General features: G+C 40.8%; 1 protein-coding gene across 2 annotated transcripts in view; it reads right to left on the reverse strand.

Moving 5' to 3' along the window:
- The window catches only part of Znf277 (zinc finger protein 277), a 123,438-nt gene that overhangs the window by 42,105 nt on the left and 54,211 nt on the right, over nucleotides 1–27,122 (reverse strand). For both annotated transcript variants that reach the window (XM_031357378.1, XM_031357379.1), the window contains 3 exons: nucleotides 12,338–12,539; nucleotides 3,539–3,627; nucleotides 2,921–3,003 (listed from right to left, as the gene is read on the reverse strand). In XM_031357378.1, coding sequence (XP_031213238.1) covers nucleotides 2,921–3,003; nucleotides 3,539–3,627; nucleotides 12,338–12,539 — 374 coding nt within the window. The remainder of the gene's footprint in view (nucleotides 1–2,920; nucleotides 3,004–3,538; nucleotides 3,628–12,337; nucleotides 12,540–27,122) is intronic.

Raw genomic sequence — 27,122 nt, forward strand, 5'->3', positions numbered from 1 at the left:
AAAAAAAAAAAACAAGTATATATAATAAACACACATAAACAGAGCCATTCTAAACTGAGAGCAAACTGAAACATGGCATGTAAACTCAACGCTTTCCTTGGTGTTTCTGGCTAAGAACAAAGCATGCAAAAGCAACTAAAAGCACAAACTCCGCATGGTGAAAGACTCTGTGGATCTTCTCAGAGCTGAGCTGACACTAGGCCGAGTTCATTTGCATAACACCAGATCCCATCTCCCATATCACAACAGCAATTGATTGGCTTATCGTATGGTTTCCAGAAACTACACCGAAACTTTGATGAATACAGGGGAATCATTTGATAAAATGTGAATGACAGCAATGTAAGAGAAAGCACAAGCAAAGTGTGGTAGGGTGGGGGACTGACTCTGAGGGTCAGCAGCTCAGAGCTGGTCCACAGCGTTCTTGGTTCTTATGGACCAAGGGCATAAATGCTACTGAGAGTTCCAGTGTATGATGAAAACGTGCCTTTATTTTATTGTTTTGACAATTATTTAGTATTTTTTTAAAAAAAAATCTATTAATTTTCTGAGAAAAATAGTATATTATTATTTTGCTGAATGCTGTCTTATTAGACTGCCGGCTCTTTATATACATGAGATATCTTGTAGTTGTGGCCAACTCTTCAAGGAGGACCAGTCACAGTAACCTGGAGCTTCTACACGATGGAGCAGGGAATCAGGTGTCTGCAAATTCAACCTATCTTTCTGCTGCTTGGCCTGCCTCTCTTACTTTGTATTAATGTTCTGGACATGATTCTTTTTGGCTGGCTATTTTGTGAACTTCTGAATTTCCAATCTCTAATCCTAGACTGACTACTCTTTTGCATCACTATCCAACTCTGTGAGCATCCAGGACAAGGATTCCCAAAGTCTGGAATAACAGTATAAAGTACATGAGATGCTGAACAAAGGACTGTGTTGGAGAGGAACGGCTGAAAGCAACAGCTCCAGTTTTCATCTATTTCGTGAGGTTGAGCAACTTCATCATTCCTCATGATGGGAATGACCTCACAGTGCTGTTAGACTTATTGAAAGGCTTGGCATATGGCTGGCACTCAGGAATTGTAAGCATCTTTCTGTACCTCCAAGTACGTTTGCTCTTTCCCAGAATTTGACAGTGTTAAAATGTTAAAAGGCCTTTTATACAGCCACTTTACTATCTTCTTTTTATGACACTCTGATAGGTAAGAAGGACACATAAGTGGGTCTTTATCATCATGTAGCCAGCGTTCCTTAGCTCCATCTACATTTATCAGTTTGCCTCATGATGCTCCCAGTTCAGACAAATTCAGTCATTCTGCTTCCCAGACACCCCTTTAACCTTAGATCCAAATATATCTTGATGTCTTTACAGCTTGCCATCTTTCTACAGCCTATTGATGAATTGTTATTGTTGCTGGCAAATACTTCCCAAGTGCTTCCACAGGCCAAGTATTATTGCATGCACTGCTTCACTTAATCTTCAGCACCCTGAAAGCCATTCTACACTGTTACTAAGAATATGTATGTGGATCCTTTTCTGTGTACTCTTATGACGGACGTGAGCTCTACCTTGCAGGTCTTTGCATAATTATTGTGTAAATCAGGGATTCTACACATGACAGTGGTTTCTGTTTTCATTTGTATTTTGTCTTTTTAAGCTGCCATAATGCTTACTTTCATCAAACATATCACTCTTTCAGATTGTATAGTAATGTCAAAGAGTTCGTCTACATTGTGCAGCTATTTCCCAGGGCCTGAGTGCATAGTCTATTCTGAGTACATAGTAAAGCTTGTGTACTCTGAGGGAGAGCCATGTCTTAAGTGGCAGGGTTGGACTTTGGTATAAAAACGTGATAGCCTGATCATTTTTGACTAGTCAAGGCCACAGGAAGCAAAAAGAAAGAAAAGGAATTTTATTTATTATAAACAATTATGAAATTCATACGACAGTAAGTTAGCCTTGTGTGGCAAAGTGCACAAGACCCTGTTATAGCAGGTGAAGGAAACTCGAGAAGTCCTGCTTCTTTATGGGCTGGTTGCATAGAAAGAGCCCTTTTCTTATATGACACTCAAATCCAACAGTGTCATCTCTCTTTTACTAGGAAAATAATTACGAGGAATGTTTATAAAACAAAATATGCTTCAAGAGATTTTTCTCAAATGCTATAACTAGATATTATAGGATTTATTTTCATTTTAGGTTTCTTGAGAATGTAGTAGAGATAATTAAATTCACAATCTCCTTGTGACGTATTTAATCAGATCTAAAGATAAAAGGAAGATGTATAAGAAACTGCTAAAGGAAGAATAAGCCAATTGCACATAATAGCCAAGATTAAATCATAAATAGGAAACAATATTTTTATGTTAATTAACGTGTTAAAATGCATGACTAACAAAGATGAAATTTTTATGCTTTCTATCTGCTGTTATCATTTTAAGGAATAAAGATGCTAAGATTTCCATGTTTGCTTGCTTATGGATAAAACAAAATAAGAAAGGCTACTATGTTGACTAAGCCATGCACTTACTTTATAGCAGATAAAAGGAAATTCTAGCACGTAGCACACGTCAGTAAAAAGAAGGAAAAAAAAAAAGGTTGATCAATTTAATTTGGATTAGGTAAGAGCACTTCTTTTTGCAGTGTGTGTCAAGTGTCCAGAGTCCAGAATTACAGAAAAGCATAGAGACTCTCTTTTCACGCCGGGAACAACTCAGGAAACAGTCAAGGGTCCTCTGTGCAGCGCCTCTCTGTAGCCCGGCATCAAGGGAATACTATTTTCTGTTTTAAGACATGTATGTATAGTCTCTTATTGTGTGTATGTTTGAAAATTCCCTTAAATAAAAGTGAAAAAAGATAGCAAGAATGATTTTTGTGTGTGTTTCTAATGCATTGTTCATACTTTAAAATTCTTACCAGTTTCTGTTTTTGAAGCTCTTCTCTGAGGATTCTATCTTCTGGTAACACATCACATAACAAATAATAGTTGTCTTGTTCTTCTGTTGAGAGAGCAGAAGAATAAATGAAAAAAGAGAATTTTTTTTAGGGATATTTACTTCTTTAAAAATGTGTGGATCTCAAACAGTGGAGATGGCTCAGTCAGTAAAGTGTTTACTGTGCAGGCAAGGGCATTGGGATGGGGATGTCTGAATTTGGATCCTCAAGATTCATCTAAAAGCCCAGGGATGGTGGATCTCTGGAGTCTGCTGGCCAGCTAATTATGCCAATTGGTGGCTACAGGCTCAGTGAAAGAGTCTGTCTTAAAAACTAAGGTAAAGAGAAATAGAGACCAATGATGGCTTGTGGCTTACACACACACACACACACACACACACACACACACACACACACACACACTGTACATGTCCATTAGTATCTGGTATAGAGTTCTCATGTAGGTTTATTCAAGTAAAGCAATATAAAAACATCGGTTTAATTTTAGCAATCATACACGTGAGAGCAAGTGCCATTTAAGAGAGTGAGATTATTTTCCTAAATTTTTGATTTATGTGGACAGTCAAGACATGCACTTACCAAATGGAGCTGTGGAATTGATTCTTATCACACTGCAAAAATCAGTGATGGGCTGTTCAGTGAACCTTCTCCTCCAATATAAAATGTACCTACGAAATTACATTCAAAAGGATGAGGAGAATCAATATACACCCATTAAAATGATAGGATCATACAAGAATGTCTAATTACCTCCACACCAAAAAGCAGATGTTAAATGATACTGCTAAAGAATCTGCAAAGAGAAAGGCAGTGAGGGATTGCAGATTATATGAGATACATATTTAATAAAATCAAACTATCCTACAAGGCTTGAAAATGATTAAACGTCACTCTTTTGAAATTCAGTAAGTAGGTATGTAAGAATGCTAAAATGAGTTCTGTTGGTTTGTTTGTATGAGATGGGCTCTTCTACAGCCCAGGTTATCCTTGAGCATGCCATGTTGTTGAGGCTAGCCTTGAACTACTCGTTTTTTGCCCTCTACCTTCTAAGTTCTGGAATTTAGGGCTACCACACATGGTTGAAGGAACTGTTTTACTGTGATGATGAAGTTTTCTAAAACAGCATTATAGTTTACATGCACTTAAAATGTGAGAGTTAGGGGGTTGGAGCAGTTAAAGCATGATGTGCTCTTTCAGGAGCCAGGTGTGAGTCCCAGAACCTACATGCTGACTCATGAGCATCTACAACTCTAGTCACGGGATCTGATGCTCTCTTCTGTCCTTCATAGGCACTACGTATGCATGTGGTACACAGAAACACATGAAGGTAAAACAACCATACATACAAAATAAAATGATATTTAAAACAATTACAAGAATCAAATAGGCTTATGACATCCAATGAACAGCGGACTGAGTGGTTATCTTTTGCAAAGGTCAGTGTGGTTAGATAATAGCATACATCCAACATCTGCATAATTAGACAGAATGTCTGAATGCCCACACCATGCCTAAAATACATCAGATGTAGCCTTTGGAAAACAGCTGAGCTACACATTTTATCTTTAATGAGTAGAGTTAGAAGTAGCATATGGGCTCAACTTAAAAGCAAATCATAACCCAGCCCAGTACATGTGCTGAAAGACAAAGAAGGATGCAACCAAGCTGCTCCTCCTTCAGTTTATTTACTTATTATAACAATAATATGAGTTATCGTGCTACCTCATAGACCAGAGGGCATTAACAGGAGAATGTGTGTGGCCTTCTTCATGAGGAGAGAGGACATGGGACAATTGACCTGACAGTCGATTGTTTATTGGACTACGCGAATTAGATAAGAAAAGCAAGTTACAAACCAAAGTTACAAACAAAGTAAAGAACCAAAGCTTCATGGAAAGAGATGAGATTTCCTGAGATACTGGAGGAACACAGAAAGATTAAATATAGGGATCCGGACATTTAAGTTGGCTTGATATAGCTAGCGCCTAGCAGTGGTCTGCCAGAATAGGTTCAAAGTCAATGCTGCAGGGGTGTAGGAGAGTGCTTGGAGACTCTGAGAGGTCTCCAGGCAGGCAGCACCTCACCACATCTGGTTTCCTTTTACTCTTCCTTTGGGGTATTTGTCATTATTACTGTGCTCTGGAGATGAGGTTAAAGGGTTAGGATTGAGTCTGTGTTGAGAGATCTGAGAAAAAGAAAGAACCATGAGATGAACTGGGAAGTAAATAAAAACAGACAACAACAAGCAGAATAGGAGACATAAGGGGAAAAAAAGTCAATGAGGACAAGCAGGATAGGACCACACAATTCAGTCCTGCCTCTCTACCTACCCTGACAATCACAAAGTGGAGGAGGAGGAACATTCCCTACACAGTAATTCTGACTTCATCCACAGATCAGTGACGGTGTTAACTCTAGCTCAGCTTTATTTATAAAGCCTGCACATGATCCATCATTACTCCCTGGCTAACTCACTGGCTTTCATATGCCTTAGAAGCAAGAAGGGACAGCATATCCACCACAGTAGGAGAAATATATCTACAAAAAGATAAAGCATTATTTCCTTGGTAAACTTCAGCACTTTCCACTCCGTGCTACTCTGCATAGCAATTTCTGTTCTCTATTAGTTGACAATCCTGTCCTAGAAAAGGGGATGAGACAGAGGGAAAAAGAAAGGCAGGAAACTCAGGGTTAGGCAGGTGGGCTCAGCCAGTAAAATATTTGCCACAGAGACCTGAGTTTGGATACCTAACATCCATATAAAAGCTATGCATCCACATCTGTAAACCCTAGTGCTAGGGGTGGAGGGAGGTGCATGGATATATACAAGATATATATGTATGTATGTATGTATATATATATATATATATATATATATATATATATATATATATATATATATATATATCTTTTGAGTTTACTGACCAGCCAGCCTAGCGGAAACAAGGAACTCCATGTTTACTGAAGAACTCCACGTTCACTGAGAGACCTATCTTAAACATCGAGGTGGAGAGCAGTGGGTAAAAGACACCTTGGGTTGACCTCTGGCTTCCATATGTGTATGCACACAAGCAAGTACATAGCATACAGACACACACTCATATACACACACAATGAAGAGGTTTGGGAATGGTCTGCTTAGCACATTGTTGATTGCAATGTGGTGACCTGGATAAAAACATATGGTAGAACCTGTGTTAGAGATGTCAAGAATAGGACTTGACTTGTTTCTTCAAACTGAAATATACACATATTTGTGCTCATGTAAACAAATCTATATATGGCAGGGCCGGGTGCCTGAGATAACTGACTTATCAAGAGAGAAGAAGGCCAAATTTTCATGGCTACCAATACAAACGACCAAGAAGATTTTCCTTAGCGCCCAACACATACCATCTAAGCAAAGCTGACAACAGTAGCCAGTCTTGCCAAGGACCGGGATTTCTTACGGAGTCCCTTGTTCCGCCAGACGAGGGGTTCTGGCCAGGTGTGCACGGGATTCGGCTTTGACAAACAGACTAGACACGAGTGGTGTAAGGTCTGAGTGTATTTTTCAAATATGGAGTCAGGTGTATATAGTCGATACAGAAGGGTTTGAAAAAGTCAGGTGGTACAACGGTCAAGATACAACAAAACAAGGTGCAGGTACATCGCCCTTTGTTAGGAACACAATCAGTCAGCAGCAAAGTAAATACATGCTAATTTAGCAGGAACTAAACAGGGATTACAATCTGAAAGAAAGCTAGCTCTGACTAAGGTGACCTGGCTTCTAAAAGCCAGGTGCAGATAGTTCCTCTTCAGTTTGTTGTTATGGTTACAGACTGGGTGGGCCTAAGTAAGTTCCTCAACTATGGTTGTTTTTCTGGGCTAGTGGAGGTTAGCCCCAGGGAACACTTGTTAAGCTAGTTCCTAGGAGTGATTCAGCTGCAAATCTAATATGGCCTGCCTTATGTTGACTAAGAATGAGAATTACACCTGATCTTGTCCTGGGATAGTTCTCTCATTCTGTAAACTTTAATGTCCTACCTACAATGCTGGAAGCAATTAGTTTGAATGGCTTAACATTCCAAGCCAGGGTTTGCCTAGGACGTTGGAACATTGGTGAAGGTCAGAAAGCAATGTCCGAATTATCTCTTGCTAGCAGTAAAGAAATGATATCTTGGTGAGTTCCTAGCACACAAATACGAGGACATATCTGGGCTACTTCTGAGTTTGGGGTGCCAGGCGACAATGCGGAGGCAGGAGACTGACTTTCCTTGAAGTTTACGCCTCAAATACCGCCGTCACACAAAGTGTGCGTGGCACAGTCTCATACAATACTAATTCAATTTTGGATCCACAGAGTGTTAAATCAGTGAGAACTCTGCCTTCATGGGCTGCTCACTTTTGGAATATGTTCACAGACCTGCGAAGTCATCTATGGGAAACAGTGTAAGCAGATGTTTGGAGAGTGTGGGCCCTAGTGACCGAACCACCCTTTGAACGATGGTGACTTAGTTTCTGGTGAAAAGTTAAAACATTTTTCTCCTTATGCTAGAGTGTAAGTACTGTCTTAAACTGATCTTAAACTGGAAGCCACTGTGCTTTTTAAATGAAGATACTGGCCAAACTCCTTTAATATGTGGCGTAAGAATGTGTTCATCAGGAGGAGTGTTTGGTATTCAGGGATATGGGTCTGAACTTACAGTTATCTAACCCTTATAAGACTCAGTTTACTCATTTGCATATGAATTATTATTGATGATTAAGTATGAGAGTGCAGGAAGGACACCACATCCCAAGTTCTGGGTGTTTATAAACAGCAGTACGAGGAAATGAGCTCATTTACATATGGTTACCGGAACAAAGACATTTTGTCAGAATAACTGTCTAAAACAACCAAGATAGCAATAACATTTTATAAAAGAAATAATAAAGTAAAAAAGAAAGGAAAAGTGGAAATGATACTGGCCTGCAGTCCTAGCTCCCTGGGGTATGAGGTGGGGGAACCATTTGACCCTATGTGTTTGAGACAGGGCTGAGCGGCAGAGTAGGAACCTGCCTCAAAGTGAATGAACAGGGAAAGTAAGTCTTCCTTATTTTCTTGAGACAAGGTGTCACTATATAGCTCAGGCTGGCTTTGAATGTGCAATCTTCCTGCTTCTGTCTCTTGAGTCCTGAGAGTCCAAGTCTGCCTTCACTTTACAAGACATTTAGTGAGAAAGTAAAAATGGTTACATCACAGCAACAGGGTAGGAGCTAAGGTGGAAGATGGTGGCGATGACAGCGAAGGCACCTCTTTACTGAGCTGTGTAGGGTGGCTTAGAATGGCAGAAGTGGAATCCAGACGGGTCTTTCTGGCTCCCAAACAAACTTGGTCTCTGTGACACAGACACACGTGCCTATCATTCTGTACAAGAATCCCGGAAGAGGGACAGCAGAAAAACCTCTTGGAATTGTAGTTGTAATAAATACTTGAAATGTATTTTTTCTCCAACCCATTCAGGGAATAAGGAAGGTGTAGGGAATGATTTTTGATAGGAACAGATATAGAACTATCTAGAAGTCTGAATGAGAGTTAGCATCCTATTTCTAGAGAGCACATTACGTAACTATAGCCGGCAGTGGGTACAGTTCCTAATTGCCCACATACAGACTGAAAATTGTTACCAGCTGCTGTGGCTACCAATTTGTAAGTCCACGATGGGGCAGCAGGTGCAAAGTATCCCCTTATCTTGCTGAGGACACAACGACCCAATTCCAGGGGTTAGTAGTCCGGTCTTCAAGGTCTTCAGTGTTTGAGTACTACACCTTTCATGAGATGGATACTATCAAATGCTTCTGCTTTGTGAGCGATTACTTCAAGTCTACAAGCATAGGGAAACAGAACTAGTCTGAAATGAATGAAGATCTCAGGGAGATCCATGCTGCCAGACAGAAGTGCAGACTCTTAAGGCCCTCCTCAGACCTGATGGGGCCTGAGATGCCATACAGCTCACAGCCTGGCTGAGAATTATTTTACTAGTCTGCAGACAAGCACTCTAGAATCTTAGAAACGATGCCTTTCAGATTCATGTCTAGCAGGACCTGAGATGTTGTTAAGCAGTTTCTGGGAGTGTGCTGGGCAGACAAGGAAGGAACACAGTTGTTATCTGAGTCTTCTTTTCCTCATTAAGGACAGGGTGGCAACATCAAGTAAAAGCAAAACAGAATCACAAGTCACACAACTTAAAGGCATAAACTCGCTCCATACAGTATGTTAAATGCAACTTCAATCGCTACATATATTTGAGCCTAAGCTTACATTTGAGTTTGGAAATAGCCAAAACACATAGTAGTATCTTTGTAGTTTTTAACCCAAATGAAGGGGTGTTCCTTTTTATATTTTCTTGTGGTTATTACAGATACCCAGAGAAATTCTATTCAACTGAGAAACAGATTAATGACAGCAGATCTTCAACAAACCTCAAGTCCTAGTGCCAAATTAGATCCTATTTTTCAGAGTTTTATGATTATAACTGGTAGGCCTGGCTAGCTTCATTTCCTCCTTCTCTAGGTTATGCAAAGTAACAGTTATAGCTACTCAATATATAAAGGCTGCTATGAAATATGGGGTATGAATTCTTTATTGAGACGGCAGTCAAAATAGCATTTCACACTTAATTAAAAAGCCATAAAAGTAATTGGTAAGTCATCAGCAAATGCTTTTGTTGAGAAGAACTTCACATCGTATCTCATGGAGCTCTTTCTCACATACAAGAAAACCTTTGTAGTAACATCTTGCCTGATAGACCAACACTGTAGTTTGTACATATACCAATAAAGGTATGAAGGGTTGAGATATGGTTGCTATCCAAGTAGCACTGAATAAATGCAACTTAAAAAAATTATGGAGTTAACATTTATCTTCTGGCACAACTCTATCTACTAAAGAAGGCTGGAAGAAAATAGCTCACTCTAAATAACTGTGAAGTGGCCTCAAGGGAGAGATTTTCAGCTTTGTGTTGTTTTATTTTCTCTGCCCTAGGAAGTTTTGTACTTACTTTGTTTCAATAAAGAATGTCAAATACATTTAATATGAAAATTTATAGCTTACTTCTTATGAAACACAGGGTAATGTTTTAGTGGTGGTGTATCTCTGTGATCCTAGCATTTAAAAGTGAAGCAATTGGAATGTGAGCTTGAGGCCATCCTGGCTACACGGTGAGACCTTGTTGAAATAAAATAAAGTATGGGGTAATCCCATCTCATTTCTATTATTTAAAAAGCTTTTATAGCTTGTACTTAGAAGGACCAAAACTTCTCTGAGAAGAGTGAATTCATGCATGTCAACTGAAGCTCTTCCCTGTTATGACCTCCCCGCCCCCTTCATGGTTCCTTTCCTGTAAGCTAGAGTAAGTCACATAGTGTTGAGATAATTGTAACTTAACTAATCAAGTAGTCAGTGTCTGTTCTAGAGAAGGACTTTTAGTTACATTAAATTATAAGAGGTTATTTTAAAAAGACCGGACATATTAAAAATGTTCTGGCTGGGAAGTGGTTTTGATCCCAGCACTCAGGAGGCAGAGGCAGGTGGATCTTTGAATTCGAGGCCAGCTTGGTCTACAGAATGAGTTCCAGGACAGCCAGGGCTATCCTGATAGAGAAACCCTGTGTCGAAAAACAACAACAACAACAACAACAACAAAACAACAAAAAATGTTCTCTTAAGAAACAAAGAATTTACTTAGACACATTGTTGACCCATTCAAATTAATCTTATTTTTACTTCCTGGGAGTGAATTTTTTTTTTTAATTTAAAATACATGCTAACTATACATTTCAGAAAGCACTTACACTTGACATGTATCTCTTGTTTTTAATTACAAAGCATCCAGTTCACTGCTGACCTGCACTTTCTTAGTGATTGTTCTCAACATGTATGGACTGATTCCTAAGCCCTGAGACCAAGCTAAGTAACTTGATTGTTCTGCCCATCTATGAACAATAAGATTAATGCCAATAAGGGATTAATAACTGTAAATACGGTCACTTTATCATACATAAACACAAAAGAGAAAAGACAAATTTTGATCTAAATATTCCTCGGATTTTAAGGGCAGAAGGGAAAGTTTTAACACTTCTCAGTTACCACTGATGGTCATACTTTCCTGCAGTTCACTAGGAGTTTGTATATATGGCCAAAGAGTAAACAAATCATTTCATAGCAAAGAGAAGCTTAGTAAAATAAGACATGCCCATAATATTCCTGTTATTATTACTTGGGAAGAAAAGAATTGGAAGATGTCTAGCTTAAGAAGTATCTTAAATGAATAGATTTAGATATTTTAAATAAATCCTGAACAAAGTATATGTTGCAAAGCTCCCATAATACTCCATCAACCATCCTGACCATTTCTCTTTAATTTAAAAATAGAGAATAACAAATGATGTGAAGTACAATGAAAATATGTAAGAAATTAGTTTAGCGGTTGGTGATATACATCATTCAGATTTCCTTAGTCTATCCTATGACCAGGCAACACCAAAGTCTGGTAAAAAAAAAAAAATAACCATACTTAGTGGCTATAGGCCCATATATACACAGAAGGCATGTTACATATATTCTGTGTTAGTGTCAGGCAGCTGGGAAAGACATCAGAAACTGAGAATAGCTGGATTGCCAATACCCCCTCCCCCAACACATACACACCAGGAATGCTGGTTATTCCAAACTCAAACAAACTGTCTTTCTAAAGATCCAGATAATATGGAACCTTGAATGAAATTTTCTTAAAAGTTAAATCTTATAAATAAGTGATAATTAGGTTTTTAAACTAGTATAAAGCCGCACAGATATCTAAAGCTATGGCTGCAATATTGCAAGTTCATCAGTAGTCAAAAAGCAAATACATTTTTGGCTCTCCTCTATCAGACAGGTAGCACATCACACAACTTGCACTTGACAGGCCAGGGAGCAGTGCTTCCTAATGGTCCTGCTTATTGTTAATCTGTCACAAGGCTATGAGGTTCCCTGGCTGGTGTTCCAGTCCCGCCTTGTTTCCATGGTCTATCCACTGTTAATAAATACAGCCTGATGCTTTGGAAGACCCGCGGCAAGAATAAGGCTCCTTGCTGGCAATGAACGTGAGTGGCCTGAGACAGACAGCACTGACATTACAATGCTGAGGCGACAGTACCCAAGCCAGCAACTCCATGCGGTCTCCTCAATAAAAAGGGCACTCTATGTTTTAATTAATCATAATTTACATGCTCATGGACAAAAGACTATAACTAAAACAAAATCTGAGAAAAAAAAACAACCCAAACATGACAAACATGACCTTCCATGTCTGTATAGAGAGTACTTTCTGTGTAGGTTACAGTCAAGAAGGAATTATAGGCAAAACCAAAATTTACCTTTGGAAATCTGCAATGAGTTTCACATCAGCTATGACAATCTTGTGCTCGATAATCATGTGCTTCAAAAGTTTGTCTTGTTCAGCCACGGGAAAATGTTCTTCACAGAAAACACAAGGCACAGATGGAGGCCCTTCTAAAGCGGCGGGGCCACCTGGACTCTCTGGCAGGGAGAGCGGCTCCAGGATGCAGTCTTTACTGTCTGTGAGAGGCACAGAAGAGGAAGAACGAAAAGCTGAAACCAACTCTTCATCTTTACATGGAGGATTTCTTACCTTTTGCATTGAAAGGAACCTGGAGACATTTTACATATTCAAAAAAAAAAAAAAAAAAGGACATAGCACCAGAGAGAACCTTGCTGTCATTTAAAACACAGCCACAGCCATACTGCAACAGAACTTGGAGCCCCGCTCTCTGCTTGGATGGGGGAAACCCACTTGTGGAAGGAGCTGTTGAAGTGTTCTTCTTGGGTCCTGGCCAGTGGCTGCAATTCTGAGTACCAGCAAGTGGCAACAGCAACAGCTGGGCTAGGGTCCTAAGTGACCGCGTAACTTAGTAAGCCACCACACAGCTCATGTCAGCCTCTTTCTAGCACATCTGAAAACCTCCTTATTTCTAATCACAAGCCCTATAAACAACGCACTTTCTATGCTGGCTTGAAACAGCATGTACTAAGTGAGTGGCTGAGGTAGCAATCTCTGTGTTCTGTCATTTGCTCATTACACAATTGTGTGTTACATGTATCACCTTTTGTTTGCAGGTAATAGACAATGACAGTATACACACAGTAACACTTTCCTTACACTATCACTTACAGTATCTGCAAGTGCTTTAGGGTCTCCATGTCTCTGATTTCAGGGCTTCAAGCTAAGGCAGGTATGTCAGGACCTCTTTAGTCTGCCGAAGTAGAACCCTAGGCCTGCCATCTTATTCCGGTTCTTGGGTGGGTAGTAACTACCAATGGAAACTAGGGTTGGCTTTTGCATTTGAAGAAGGAAAGGGACCTTTCTTCAGAAAGAGGAAACTGCTGGGCTTGGCGGTGCAGGCCTGTCAGAGCTAGCTGGGAGGCTGAGGCAGGAGGAGCTCAACTTCAAATGTTGCTGGGGCTACAGAGCAAGTTCAAGGTTAGCCTGGGCAACTTATTGAGATCCTGCCTCGAAATAAAAAGTAAATAGAGGGCTGGAGATACAGTTTAGTGACAGAGAGCTTGCTTAGCACATGTGAGGCATTACTGCCAGTCCCCAGAATTAGAAAAAGAGCTATTCTATAGATGAATTTTGGGATTAGGTTAATGCCAATATTTTCTTAGACTTTGTAATTTTTATACTCTTACCTTATCACTCAAGCCACTCTTAATTGAGTAATACTGAAGCAGTTGCTGGCACACTGCTGAGCATGGGCTAAGAATCAGACAAGAATCACATAGGTGGAAGAAGCATCCACTCACATAACAAATACCAACTGAGTACATAGCTCCAAGTGCAGATCTTCTGTTCAGTACTGCATGGCATGAGCCTTGTCAGCAAGGTTAAAGTGCTCACAGTTTGTTAAAAGGTACAAAGAAGTTAACAGGATAAAGAGATAAAGGATCAAGAGAATGTGACTGCGGACACTCAGGGAAAGCTAGAAGCAGGATGGTTCACAGAACGGCCGGAGAAGGAAGTGTCCCATAGGAGATTTTTAGCAACCCACTCTTACACTCTAGTCACGTTAAAGTCTGTTAAATCAGACTGTTCATATGTTCATAAGATTCTGTATTAGGAAGACATTAAGTAAACCGGACACTAGGAGAGTACTTAAAACGTGTAATCGCTCTGAAAGTACTATTAATGAAGTTGTTGTTAGCAGCCCTCTAAGGACAACCATGGCTGCATATCCAGTGGGTAGTGGTTAATACAGATACTGGCCATGTACAACACCCCATCTCAAGGCTCAGGGAACATCATGGGAGAGGGGCCAAAAGGGCTTAAAAGCTGGAAGATGAGGCAGTGCTGAGACATGCTGCCTTCTGGGCATGACATGGCTGAAACAAGGGCAGCTGTGGTTACCCACCAAAGATCAAGCTAGTCAGTGCCCCAGCATCAAGAGGAGAGGGGCTCACAAGGCCCCACCCTTAGCTAAGGAGCTGTTGGTAGCTGCTGAGGGGAGATAAGTCAGTTTTCCTTTGGGGTGTGGCCTCTGGTAGGTTGCCCCTGGTGGATGGTTTCACACTTACTAGGGCAGCACTGATGAGACTTAGTGAAAGTGGGTTTTAGCCCAGAAGACCGGAATACACAAAGTACAATCCACAAACCACAAGATACTCAAGAAGAAGGAAGACCAAAGTGTGGATACTTCATTCCTTCTTAAAAGGGGGAACAAAATACCCGTGGAAGGAGTTGCAGAGACTAACTATGGAGCAGAGACTGAAGGAAGGACAATCCAGAGACTGCTCTACCTGGGAATCTTTCCCATATTCAGTCATCAAATCCTGATATTATTGTGGATGCCAGCAAGCGCTGGCTGACAGGAGCCTGATATAGCTATCTCCTGAGAGGCTTGGCCAGTACCCGACTAATACAGAAGTAGAGGCTCACAGCCATCCATTGGACTGAACACAGGGTCCCCAATGAAGGAGCTAGAGAAAGGACCCAAGGAGCTGAAGGGTTTGCAGCCCCTTAGGACAAACAACAATATGAACTAACTAGCACCCTCAGAGCTCCCAGGGACTAAACCACCAACCCAATCGTACACATGGTGGGACTCATGGCTCTAGCAGCATATGTATAGCAGAGGATGGCCAAATCAGTCATCAATGGGAGGAGAAGTCCTTGGCCCTGTGAAGGTTCTAGTGTAGGGGAATGCCAGGACCAGGAAGTGGAAGAGGGTGGCTTGGTGAGTAGGGAGACGGGTAGGGAACAGGGTTTGTTTTGTTTTGTTTTTGTTTTTGTATTTGTATTTTTTTTTAATTTTTCTTTTCTTTTTTTCTTTTTTTCAGAGGGGAAACTGGGAAAGGAGATATCATATGACATGTAAATAAAGGAAATATCTAATTAAACAAATAGATAAAAAAAACATTAAAAAAAAAAAAGAAGAAGATGAAGACGAGGAGGAGGCCGTGAAGTAGAAAGCCGTGCTGGGAGTGGTTCAGAGGGAAGAGGGAAAGAGTTAGGGGGAATATGATCAAAATGTACTGCATACATGAATGGAGTTGTCAAGGGGGGATTCTTAATTAAGAAAACAGCTGTCGGGAGGGGGGATGGGATACGGAGGAGAGACCTGGACAGGGGATTACAGTTGAAATGTAAATAAAGAAAATATCCAATAAAAAAAAAAAAACCAGCTGTCTTAAAGACAATGCTAGCAAAACAACCTGACAGATTCATAACAAGTCGAGTTTACATTCTTCCCTCACAATGTGACTGGGGTATTTGTAAGTCCTTTTGTCTGAAAACAAGCATACGGGAATAGTGACCATCACTACTGTCAGGAAGGAACGTGGGCATTTCCCCCTGGTAAATCCCCAGCAGGGCTCTGGGCCGTTTCCTCAATCCTAGCACGCCATTCTGTAGAGTCACTTTAATCTCATCTTCCAGATGACAGAACTGAGAAAGGAAAAGTGAAAAGTACTAGTTTATGAATACTGAACTCAAATACATTATTCTGCTCCTGGTACCCAAAGATATTTTCCAACTTGAATTCTCCTTCAACACCTACTTTCACTGCTGTTTTGAATGTGTATGTATTTAGAAGGCACTTGGAATTTATGTGCGTTCCCCAGTGTCCTGATACCACCTCTACTGGCAGTTTTTGCTCCATGCTCCGTACCCCATATTTTCTTCCATGATTGGTTTTGCTTTTATCTTTCTTCCAAAGGACTTCCCGTAAACTCTGGCCTTTTGTGATTTGTTTTCTTCCCTTTATATGGTTTAACGCCCAGCTTTTCTTTTCCTCGAGCTATTCCTGAGTGAACAGACAGAAAAGTCATATGTACCAAAACAGAACTACCTGCCATGGTAAAGGAACGGGAGTGAAATCATGGATGTGGAGGAACCTGTGGTTTGTAAATTATTGAATAAGGGGACTGGAGTTACTATGTATAAGAAAGCAGGCTGAGCAAGCCAATCTGGAGCAAGCCAGTAAACAGCACTCCTCCATGGCCTCTGCATCAGCTCTGGCCTCCGGTACCAGGCCTGCTTGAGTTCTCGTCCTGGCTTCCTTCACAATGATGGACTATGATGTGGAAGTATAAGCCAAATAGACCCTTTCCTCTCCAGCTTGTCTCTGGTCATAGTGCTTTGTTGCAGCAATAGAAACTCTAAGACAGGGCCTCTCGATGAATGGGAATGCCAGGCAACAATTTCAGATTCCAGCACAAAGAAGAGAGAAAAAGCTTAGGTTGTAAGAGAAGGATGGGCAATTGGCACAATCTTAGAAGCTACATGTTCCTCTTTGGGTTGGTAGGCACAAAGCAGAAATGGGCACTCTGTGTGATGAGCTCGGACTATCATGTTTGCCAGCCTTTGTTCTCCAAGGTTCTCCTCTGGGCTTGACCTGCTCCATCTCTCCATGCATCACTGTTATTATTTACGCGTGTATCTCTACTATGTTTGCCTGTGGACTCAAGGTCAAGGGCTTATTTTTATATGTCTTGTGTAGACTACAGTGGCTGGAATAAAGTTGGTATTTGACAAATGTTTGTTAAATGAAGACATGAAAGAAGGAATAACAGGCCAGAGTTCCTTTGAACTAGAGTTCTAATGTTAAGTTTCTAGGAAAGTCCCATTTTAGGAAGCACCTGTGCCTGTCTTTAGTGGAACTTTTTCTGCTTGGAATTAAGGATAGTCCAGCTGTATTTACAGCTTAATCTTTATTTAGTGCTAGGGCCTTGGCGTAACAGGCACAATGAGGATTAGTAACGATTAAAAATGGAAATGAATTCTAAGCTGGAAATGAGCATTAGTCACTGTACCAGTTACAATTCATCCATCTTTCTTTTGAGATGGGGTCTCCCTATGTAGTTCAAACTGACCTCAAACCCTTGCCTAGCCTTGGTATGCTACATTTTATTGGAATTTAACTTTTAGGATACTTTATAGCAAAGAACAAGTAGCATTTTGGATGCATAGTAGATTACAATACTCCACAAAGGAAGTTTATATGGAATAGACCTGGGCCTAACTACAGGCTTCAGCCCAGAGCAAATGTTTCTAAGTGAGTATCATTTCCTGTAGATATCTTTTTCTTCCTGGTGCTGTGAGTCAAACCCAGGGCCTCATATGTTAGAGATTTTCTTTTTAAAAGGGCTAGTTCAAGTCCTCAGCTTATATGGAAGAAGTGCAGTTTTACCAAGTAGTAATTCCCTACACTGCTCCCTGGAAACCAATGACTCAGAGCATTAGCAATGTGAATATCTTGAGCTCAGTATAATGGCCATCATATAACAAGTTTAAAATCTTTTCTCATAGTGGTTTTGATTTCCCTAATAACAATATTGAGCCCCTCTTCATAGACCTGTTAGCTATTTATTTATCTTCTTTGGAGAAGCATCTGTTGATGTCCCTTGACTAGCTTTTTAATCTGGTTTTTTTTTTTTTGTTTGTTTTTTGTTTTTTGTTTGTTTGTTTGTTTTTGAGTCAGGGATTCTCTGTATAGCCCTGGCTGTCCTGGAATTCACTCTGGAGACCAGGTATGTGCCACCACCGTCCGTAATCTGGGTTTGTTAAGTCCAACAATACCCAGAACAGGCTATAGATTAGGTGGCAAGGCAAAAGATAGTCTAGTTTTCCCCAAAGAGTGCCATCAAATACTAAGTGCTGGGTCAGTAAGTGTAACTCCCTTATCATGCCTAACAGCTGTAATGAGTATCTACATTTTACTACATGGCAAAAAGTAAATAGATATAGTAATATACGACCCATTGCTACCATGGTGTTAAATCCTCAAAAACAGAAGGAAGATCTGCAAATCCAGATCCTTTGAGCAAAAAGCCAAAAGTACCTTAGAAATTCTACTTTGGCCCCAAACTTACTTTACATATATAACTCAAACTACAGCAAGCTATGTGATCTAGTTCTCCCTTTGAACATTAACCATTCAGATGAACTATAGAAAAAAACAAACAAGCAAACAGGAAGGTTTGCAGAGATACTATGTTGAGTATTGATGGCTTTATTGACTCAAGGATAAGCGCTCGAAATGTCAAATGGTTACTCTCCAATAGTGTTGCTTCAAGCTGAACGCCCATGGGAGTCATTTCACAATTTTGTTAGAGTATGATTCAGTAGCTATGGCAGCCATGGAAGTATGCCATTCAAATCTGCTGCGGCCACAAGAGAAATGCAAGTGCTGTACTCTGCAATGCCACTTGTAAAGGCAACAGTCCACAACAGAGGGTTGATATCTGACACATGTAAGGAGTGCCTTAACCCAGACAGAACAGAACTAACCGAGATTAAAAAGCTAGTGAACGGACATCAACAGAAGCTTCTCCAAAGAAGAGAAATAAATAGCTAACAGGTCTATGAAGAGGGGCTCAATATTGTTATTAGGGAAATCAAAACCACTATGAGAAAAGATTTTAAACTTGTCATATCATGGCCATTAGGAAAGCAAAAAAGAAAAACAAAACCAAGCAAACAGTTTAAAGCTTCCAGAAAACATCAGAAACTGATTGTTCACAAGATCCCTGCCTTCCTGCTTCTGCTTATTTATCCCAAAGAGGTGAAGACAGGATTTGGAAGATGTGTCTGTGCCTTTCCCATGCTCACTGAAATGTTAAACAGGATAACAAGGAGGTGGAAATAACTGAGGGATATAGCTCAGTGAACACTATTCAGTCTTTAAAAAAAAAGAGTGAATTCAGGGCCTATGGCATGGCTAAGTGGGTAGGGCGCTTGTTGTCAAGCCTGATAACTTAAGTTTGTGAGGCCCATATTGTGGAAGGAGAACACCAAGTCCCACGAATTTTCTTCTCTACTCCATATGTGGGCTGTGGCACACATCACATGGGAACACACATGGACATACACACAGTAATGAAAAAGGGGAGAAATCCATGATATGCTACAACATGGAGGAAAAACCTTGAGGGGATCATTAGCCAGGAACAGAAAGGTAAACACTGCGTGGTTCTACTTACATATGGCATCTAATGGTAGACAAACCTACGGAAGTACAGGGAATGGTGGTGATAAGGGGTGAGGAGTGGGAACTGGGGTATTGAGGGCCGGTGGGTCTAAGCATCAGGGATGAAGATGCAAATGTTGAGGACATGCTGCACAGCAATAGGCAGATAGCCAGTGGCAATGTGAAGTTAACTTTTGTTATGTGGGTAGATTTCATGCAGTAAATTTTAAAACCAAGTTACAAAAAGAAGAGAGAAGTCAAGTCACTGAAGTAAACACTGGAAGACTGGCCATTAGCTCTATACTTTACAGTGAGATGGCTATGTCATCCCAGCCTCTTTCTATTCCTCATGATTCCCACTGGAAAAAGAGTTCAAAGAGTTAAATGAAGGACGTAATGGAAAGCAACAGACATGAATGCCATCCATATAAACTCAAAAGAAGCTGACTCTTCTATCTGAAAGACAAACAAGCACAGTGCTATTTGAGTCAGAGTGTTCTATTGCTTTCTGTTGCTGTGATAAAGAACACGACCAAAACCAGTTTGTGGAGTCAAGGATTCATCTGGCTTCCATGTCCCGATCACAATCCCTCATGACATGAACTGAAGGCAGGAAGGAGACAATAGGAAGAGAGTAGGGGCCAGTGAGGATTGCTGCTTAACAGCTTGCTCTTAATGGCTTGTTCAGCCTGCTTCTTATCCAACCCAGGGCCATCTGTCCAGGGCTGGCACCACCCACACTGGTCTGGGGCCTCCTCCCACATCAATCACTAATACCCCATGGATTTGCCAACAGGCCAGTTTAATAAGCATTTTCTTACTTGAGGTTCTGTGTTCTCAGATGACTCTGCTGTGTCAAGTTGACAAAAAAGTGAACCAGTGCATAGAATTATAGCTCCTTACAACAGGGAGGTGTCTCAAAAGTGAACTGCTCAAAAGCTTAACTGTTCTTATTTCCACTGACAGTGAGACTGGCTGTATATCTGAGATGGAGTGAGATGGTGCAAATTTCTTAGCACAGAGCTAAAGAACAGGGAGACTAGGCTCCTGGCACAGAATAATCTCATTTTCCTACTTTTTAAGTCCTGATTATATTGTTGGTATTTAGGTATCTCTGACATTGCTATAGCACATTATAGTAAGAAATAAGGGAGAACCCAACAATATATTTAATATAAATATAAGAAAAGTTGAAGGATTTATAAGCTAGCCTCAGAGATGAGGCTGACAGGAGACAAGCTCCACTCATCTTAAACATGGGGCTTAAAGAAGGGTAGGAAAGCCGGGTAGTGGTGGCACACGCCTTTAATCCCAGCACTTGGGAGGCAGAGGTAGGTGGATTTCTGAGTTCGAGGCCAGCCTGGTCTACAGAGTGAGTTTCAGGACAGCCAGGGCTACACAGAGAAACCCTGTCTTGAAACACCAAAAAAAAAAAAAAGAAGGGTAGGAAAGATTTAGAACCATGATTATCAAGAATTTACTAAGATATAAAACAAAAGATAAAAACTAAGATTAAAAGCTCAACAACTGTAAAACAGTCCTGAGGGCCTAGCTGGAATGGCTGTCTCAGTTACAGCCACAGTGTAACAAAAAGCTCTTGATCTGCTCATCCAAAACTGGAGGCCATCACCCATGTGGGCCCTAAGCTCTTAATATGCAGACAGAAGGCGGTACATTAAGATTCTAGTGCATTTCACTAATTTAACCCATCATGTGTAGCTGCTGAGTCATATTAGATTTCACACACTAGTTCAGAAGTTGGGGTTAATAGGCACACAAATGACTTACACTGTCTAGTTTTCTGAGTTGAATGTAGAACTGTACTTAAGATTATGCACATGTGGAATGTTCTTGAAAGGCCTTTTGATTCTTAAATGGTTCAGGGGAACTAAAACATGTTTAATAATCATGAATCCTGTTTCTTAATGATATTTTCTTTTAGGTGGTCTACTAATATGTAAACAGTGTTATATGTTCAAATTTCATTGCTATTTTTATTTACATTGTGTACGTGAACAGTGTTTGTTAGTTTTTTGTTGTTATAATAAATGAGAGAAACATAATGAGCATATTTATTTTAGAGGTTAACGGGCATTTGGCCCTTTGATTCTGTTTCTTTGGGCTGTGATGAGAACACCCAGCTGAAAGCATCGTAGAGCCTTGTTATTCTAGGTTACAGCCGGCCACTGCAGGCAAGCCAAGGGGTTAAACTTAGAGCAGCTGGTTTTGCTCTGTTTATATGCATGTACCATTGAGAGCGAGGTGAGCCAGGGGGAAGCTGTTGACAGCACATGGCAACAACCTTGTCTTGATATCAAAGTGATCACCATGGCTAATCCTTCTAGCAATGCCCCATATTTTACTCTTATATGATCCCAAAGCCCTGTCCATCTACCACATTCTGCTAGGATGGATTGGCAAGTTGGTTATTTGTAGATCTATTCTTTTTTTGTTCGAAAAACTATCATCATGTTCAGGTGCTGTTAAAAAATGCTCTTGAGAGCCCCTTGGTCCTGTGAAAGTTCTATGCCCTAGTGTAGGGGAATGCCAGGGCCAGGAAGAGGGTGGGTTGGTGAGCCGGGGGTGGGGTGGTGGTGGGGAAAGGAACAGTTTTTTTTCCTTTTTTCGGGGGTGGGGGGGGGACCAGGAAAGGCGGTATCATATGTCATGTAAATAAAGAAAATATCTAATAAAAAATGCTCTTGAGTGTCAACTAGTAGGGTAGGAGAGGATCTCTTTTCCATTCATATTATGATTAGACTGGAGGGTACTAAAGATGACACTGACCAAGGTCCTCTCCATCATTATACTAACAAAGTAACATAGAATATCAGACCCAAAATCTGGCTTCTGTTTCCATTTTGTAGTACATTGTTTTTTGTTTTTATGTGCTTTTTAAGTTTCAAAACTACCTAAGGGTGAAAATATAGTGATTGAGATTTTTGTCCCTAAGGCAACTTTGGTTAAAACAAAGTAGGAAACTAAATTGGATGCTTGTTTCATTTCTTGGTTATTGTAATGGCTAATCGTGCTTGTCAACTTTATTGGATAAAGAAATGCCCAAGGGCTACAGAGACACAGAGACCAGCAAGTGCTCTGCAGCTAAGCGTGCTTTCAGACTACCAGAGTTTGCTTCTCATCATCCATGCCAGGCAGCTTCAGTCTGGGGGTTCTGAGACTTTCTTCTGGCTTTTGTAGGCACATGCATCCATGTGCCCATAGTGAATACACACGCACATCCTCAGAAATAAAAAATAAAGTATGATTTTTTTTGTTTTTGTTTTTTAAAAGCATGTCTGTGAGGTGTTTCCAGGGGGGACTGACTGCAGGGGGAGGCTCAGACTGAGTGTGGGTGGCCTCATTCCATGGGCTGAAGTCCAGAACTAACAAACACAGGGGTTGGCAAAAGTAAGCTGAGCACTGTTAGGTCCTCTTCCCTCTGCTTCCTGATCTACAGAGATGTGAGGGAGGGGCCTCGTGTCCTCGCTGCCATGGACCCAGCCAGTCCTGCAACCATGCTTTCCTTTCCATGATGGACTGTATCCTTACTAAACTTCCTCCCTTACATTTCTTCTTGTCAGCTATTTGCTCACAGCAACAAGTAATAAATCTAGCTATAGAGCAACTATATTTCTGGGTAATACATCATACCATCTTTTCTTAATTCACTCTAGAAGAGGGAACTAGGCCTACCTCCCTGATCAGTGCAAGAATAACATGAAAGCAGGAGGTGTTGGAAACCATACAAACCCCTGACATTTTAAAGGAAATACACGGCAGGAAGAGAAATGGCTAGAAACAAACCCTCCCTTCTAATATGGTAAGCATCTAAGTCGTATACCATTTCCACTGTGAAAATCTGCTTCAAAACATACACATGAATAAGCATATTCATTTCTCTAGAAGCTACTTCTCCAACTGGAATGCTCATGGTCAACAAGAGATTTCGGTTCTAAAACTAGACGAAGGATCATACTATACATTATATAATTACATTAAATATTCCTTCACAACTAAGATATTTCCTCTGCTGCTCCTACTTTACGCTTTTAAAAATACTTCCAAGCACTTAAATTAAGATTATCATTCTTCCTTTAATAGGGCCAACACGAGGGATGCTGAAGCACTAAGAGAGTCAAAGCTGGATATGTGGTACATTTTAACACATGATAATGCTAGGCCCTTAATGAGAAGCTTACCTTACCTCTGCTTAGATCTTACTTAGTCTAGGCCAATCCTGAACTCCTAATCCTCTTGTCTTTACTTCCAAAGCATAGGCCTGAGCCACAACACCTGTTTTTGTTTACTGTGCTGTATTCTTTGTAACCTCCCCTTTATTAGTAGAATGCAGAATGGTAAAACTGTATAAACAACAAAGCCAGACATTAAAATCTTAACCTTAGCTAATGGTAAACCTCATTAATCATGAAAGCTTTCAGCCAACGATGCCAGAGAATCAGTGTAATAGAGGACATAGAGAAGCAAAGCCTTTGAAGCAAGAATGGGAAAAAAAGGAGGTGACTGCTCTTATTCATTTAACTCTAATAAGAAAACAAGGATGGGAAGGGAGAGAGGCCAACTCCGACTCAGAAGAATCTGATTGGTTAACTGGCCCTCCTCATTTATGCACAGAACATACACAGGTACAGTCCTACCAGAAACTTCGTACACATTCATAGAGGGTATGTTTAGCATAATTTAATTTATTTAATTTGACAGGAAATTAGTTTAGAATTAGTAGTCTAGTCAATATTTTAATGAAATGGGCTGGCAGCTAGAAAATTATAAATTACCTATCTGATGTTCTCTTTTAAGTATAATTAGTGGTTTTGATAGAGTCATACATTTTTTGTGGGACTAATATCTCTATTTGCAAAATTAGATGACTAAGTCATATTTTCATTTCAGTGCTAGTGTCTTGATTCATTAGTATGAATAACTCTTTGTATAATCAGTTGTTTTTATAAGAACAGAAAAGGAACAATTTCCAGGCTCCAAAAACCCCTGACATTAATAATTAACAGGCCTTCACACATAAGTCCTGCATACCTACTTATTTACATTGTTTGAAAGGCTGTGGGAAGTCCAGGTTCTGCGTTAAACATCTCCTCTCTATAAAAGCAACACATCAACTCCTTGAAAGAGTTTTGTTGCTGACTGTACATTTCAGTCAAGTCCTGCTTACAAATCAATATCTACGTTGAATATGTTTTTCATTTGGATAAAAACCATATGCTATATTATCTACTCTTTAGGCAAGCAGTTTTTACCATATTATTCAGCAAATGCCATACCACTTCTAAAATGAAAGAAATTTACCCCAGTTCCCTTTGACCTGTTATTGAGATGTTTCAGTAGGATGGACTAATTCAGCCTCATTTCCTTAGAGGCCAGCCTGTAACTACCACAGCAGAGCTAGATAATCAGCATATCTGCTGGACTGCTTAGCATTGGCTACACTTGCTGCTGGTCGACCCTAAGGGTTTTTGGTTTTTCGGGACAGGGTTTCTCTTGTTTATTTGGTTTTTCGGGACAGGGTTTCTCTGTGTAGCCCTGGCTATCCTGGAACTCACTCTGTAGACCAGGCTGGGCTTGAACTCAGAAATCCGCCTGCCTCTGCCTCCCAAGTGCTGGGATTAAAGGTGTGTGCCATCGCCGCCCCTACCCTAAGGGTTTTTAATTGGTGAAATAGAAACAGGTTGTACGCTGACAGCCTTCTTCATGATAAAGCAGCCTTGAAAGGGTAAGGCTCTAAAAGCATCCATGTTGAAAAGTAATAAACTATCTCTCAGTCTTGGTATTTTGAAGTAAAAACTTAAAGTTCTAATTAATATTCAGTATATTAGCACATGTAGTAAATTGTTCTCTAAAAAGTAACACTTTCATGCAAAAGCTATACAAGACCCAAGAAGCAAAGGAAAAAAACCTGAGCTGGATTGCTCTCCAGGAATCCATGTTTTTCAGCAGGCCTGCTGCTCACGGCCATATCAACACAACTGAAACTGTCAAAAGCACTAAAGGTAGAACAAGGTAGGCAGAGCCCAGGCAACGCAATGCTGCTGAGCAAGTAGTCTGGTCTTACTTTATAACATTTTAAGCAGTGGCACCAGTCTGTCTGGTCTGGTGCCCTGAGCAGACCTTGAGCGCAAACTCCGAAGCCAGTCCCACAAGACCTAGAGGAAGCTCCACTCCTAGGTGCTTTAACACACCCAGGATGAGAGGTGAGGAGGTCACAACATCTATACCAACACTGGGAGTAACTGGGACCAGTGGGACACAAGCACACAGGAAGTCCGCCAGCCCAGTGCCATTGGTCCTTTCTGGTCTGTCTGGGCCAATGCCCTGAGCAGACCTTGGGCCTAAATTTTGCAGCCAGGTCCACAGCATCCAGAGGTGGCTCCTGTCCCAGGCACTCTAACACACCCAGGATCAGAGGTGAGGAGTCGGACACAACATCTGTCCCAACACTGGGAGCGGCTGGGACCTATGGGACCCAGGCACACAGGAACTCTGCCAGCCCAGTGGCACTAGTCCCATCCAGTCTGTCTGGGCCAGTGCCCTGATCAGACCTTGGGCGCAAACTCCGCAGCCAGTCCCACAACACACAGAGGAGGCTCCACTCCCAGGCACTCTAACACACCCAGGATCAGAGGTGAGGAGGACATAACATCTGTCTCAACACCAGCAGTAACTGGGAAGAGTGGACCCAGGCACATAAGAACTCTGCCAGCCCAGTGGCTCGGGTTGCTTCTGGTCTGTCTGGGCTGGTGCCCTGAGCAGACCTTGGACACAAACTCCACGGCTAGTCCCACAACACCCAGAGGAAGCTCCACTCCCATGATCCCAGAGACAGCTTTGACTCTGAGGAGTTCTGACACAACCAAGATCACAGGAAGGACAGGCTCCAGTCAGATTTAGCAAAGGCAGGTAGCAACAGAGATAACCAGATGGCAGGAGGCAAGCATAAGAACATAAGCAATAGAAACCAAGGTTACTCGGCATCATCAGAACCCAATTCTCCCACCAGAGCAAGTCCTGGACACACCACCATACTGGAAAAGCAAGATTCAGATATAAAATCACATCTCACGATGATGATACACGACTTTAAGAAAGACATAAATAGCACCCTCAAAGAAATACAGGAGAACACAGGTAAAGAGCTAGAACCCCTTAAAGAGGAAACACAAAAATCCCTTAAAGAACCACAGGAAAACACAATTAAACAGGTGAAGGAAATGAACAAAACCATGCAGAATCTAAAAATGGAAATAGAAACAATAAAGAAATCAGAAAGAGAGACAACCCTGAGGATAGAAAACATAGGAAAGAAATCAGGAGTCATAGATGCAAGAATCACCAACAGAATACAAGCGATAGAAGAGAGAATCTCAGGGGCAGAAAACACCATAGAAAACATTGACACAGCAGTCAAAGAAAATGCAAAAAGCAAAAAGCTCCTAACCCAGAATATCCAGGAAATCCAGGATGCAATGAGAAGACCAAACCTAAGGATAATAGGTATAGAAGAGAGTGAAAAACCCCAATGTAATGGGCCAGTAAATATCTTCAACAAAATTATAGAAGAAAACTTCCCTAACTTGAAGAAAGAGATGCCCAAGAACATAGAAGAAGCCTACAGAACTCCAAATAGACTGGACCAGAAAAGAAATTCCTC

The sequence above is a fragment of the Mastomys coucha genome, unplaced genomic scaffold, assembly GCF_008632895.1.
Source record: "Mastomys coucha isolate ucsf_1 unplaced genomic scaffold, UCSF_Mcou_1 pScaffold6, whole genome shotgun sequence".
NCBI lineage: Eukaryota > Metazoa > Chordata > Mammalia > Rodentia > Muridae > Mastomys > Mastomys coucha.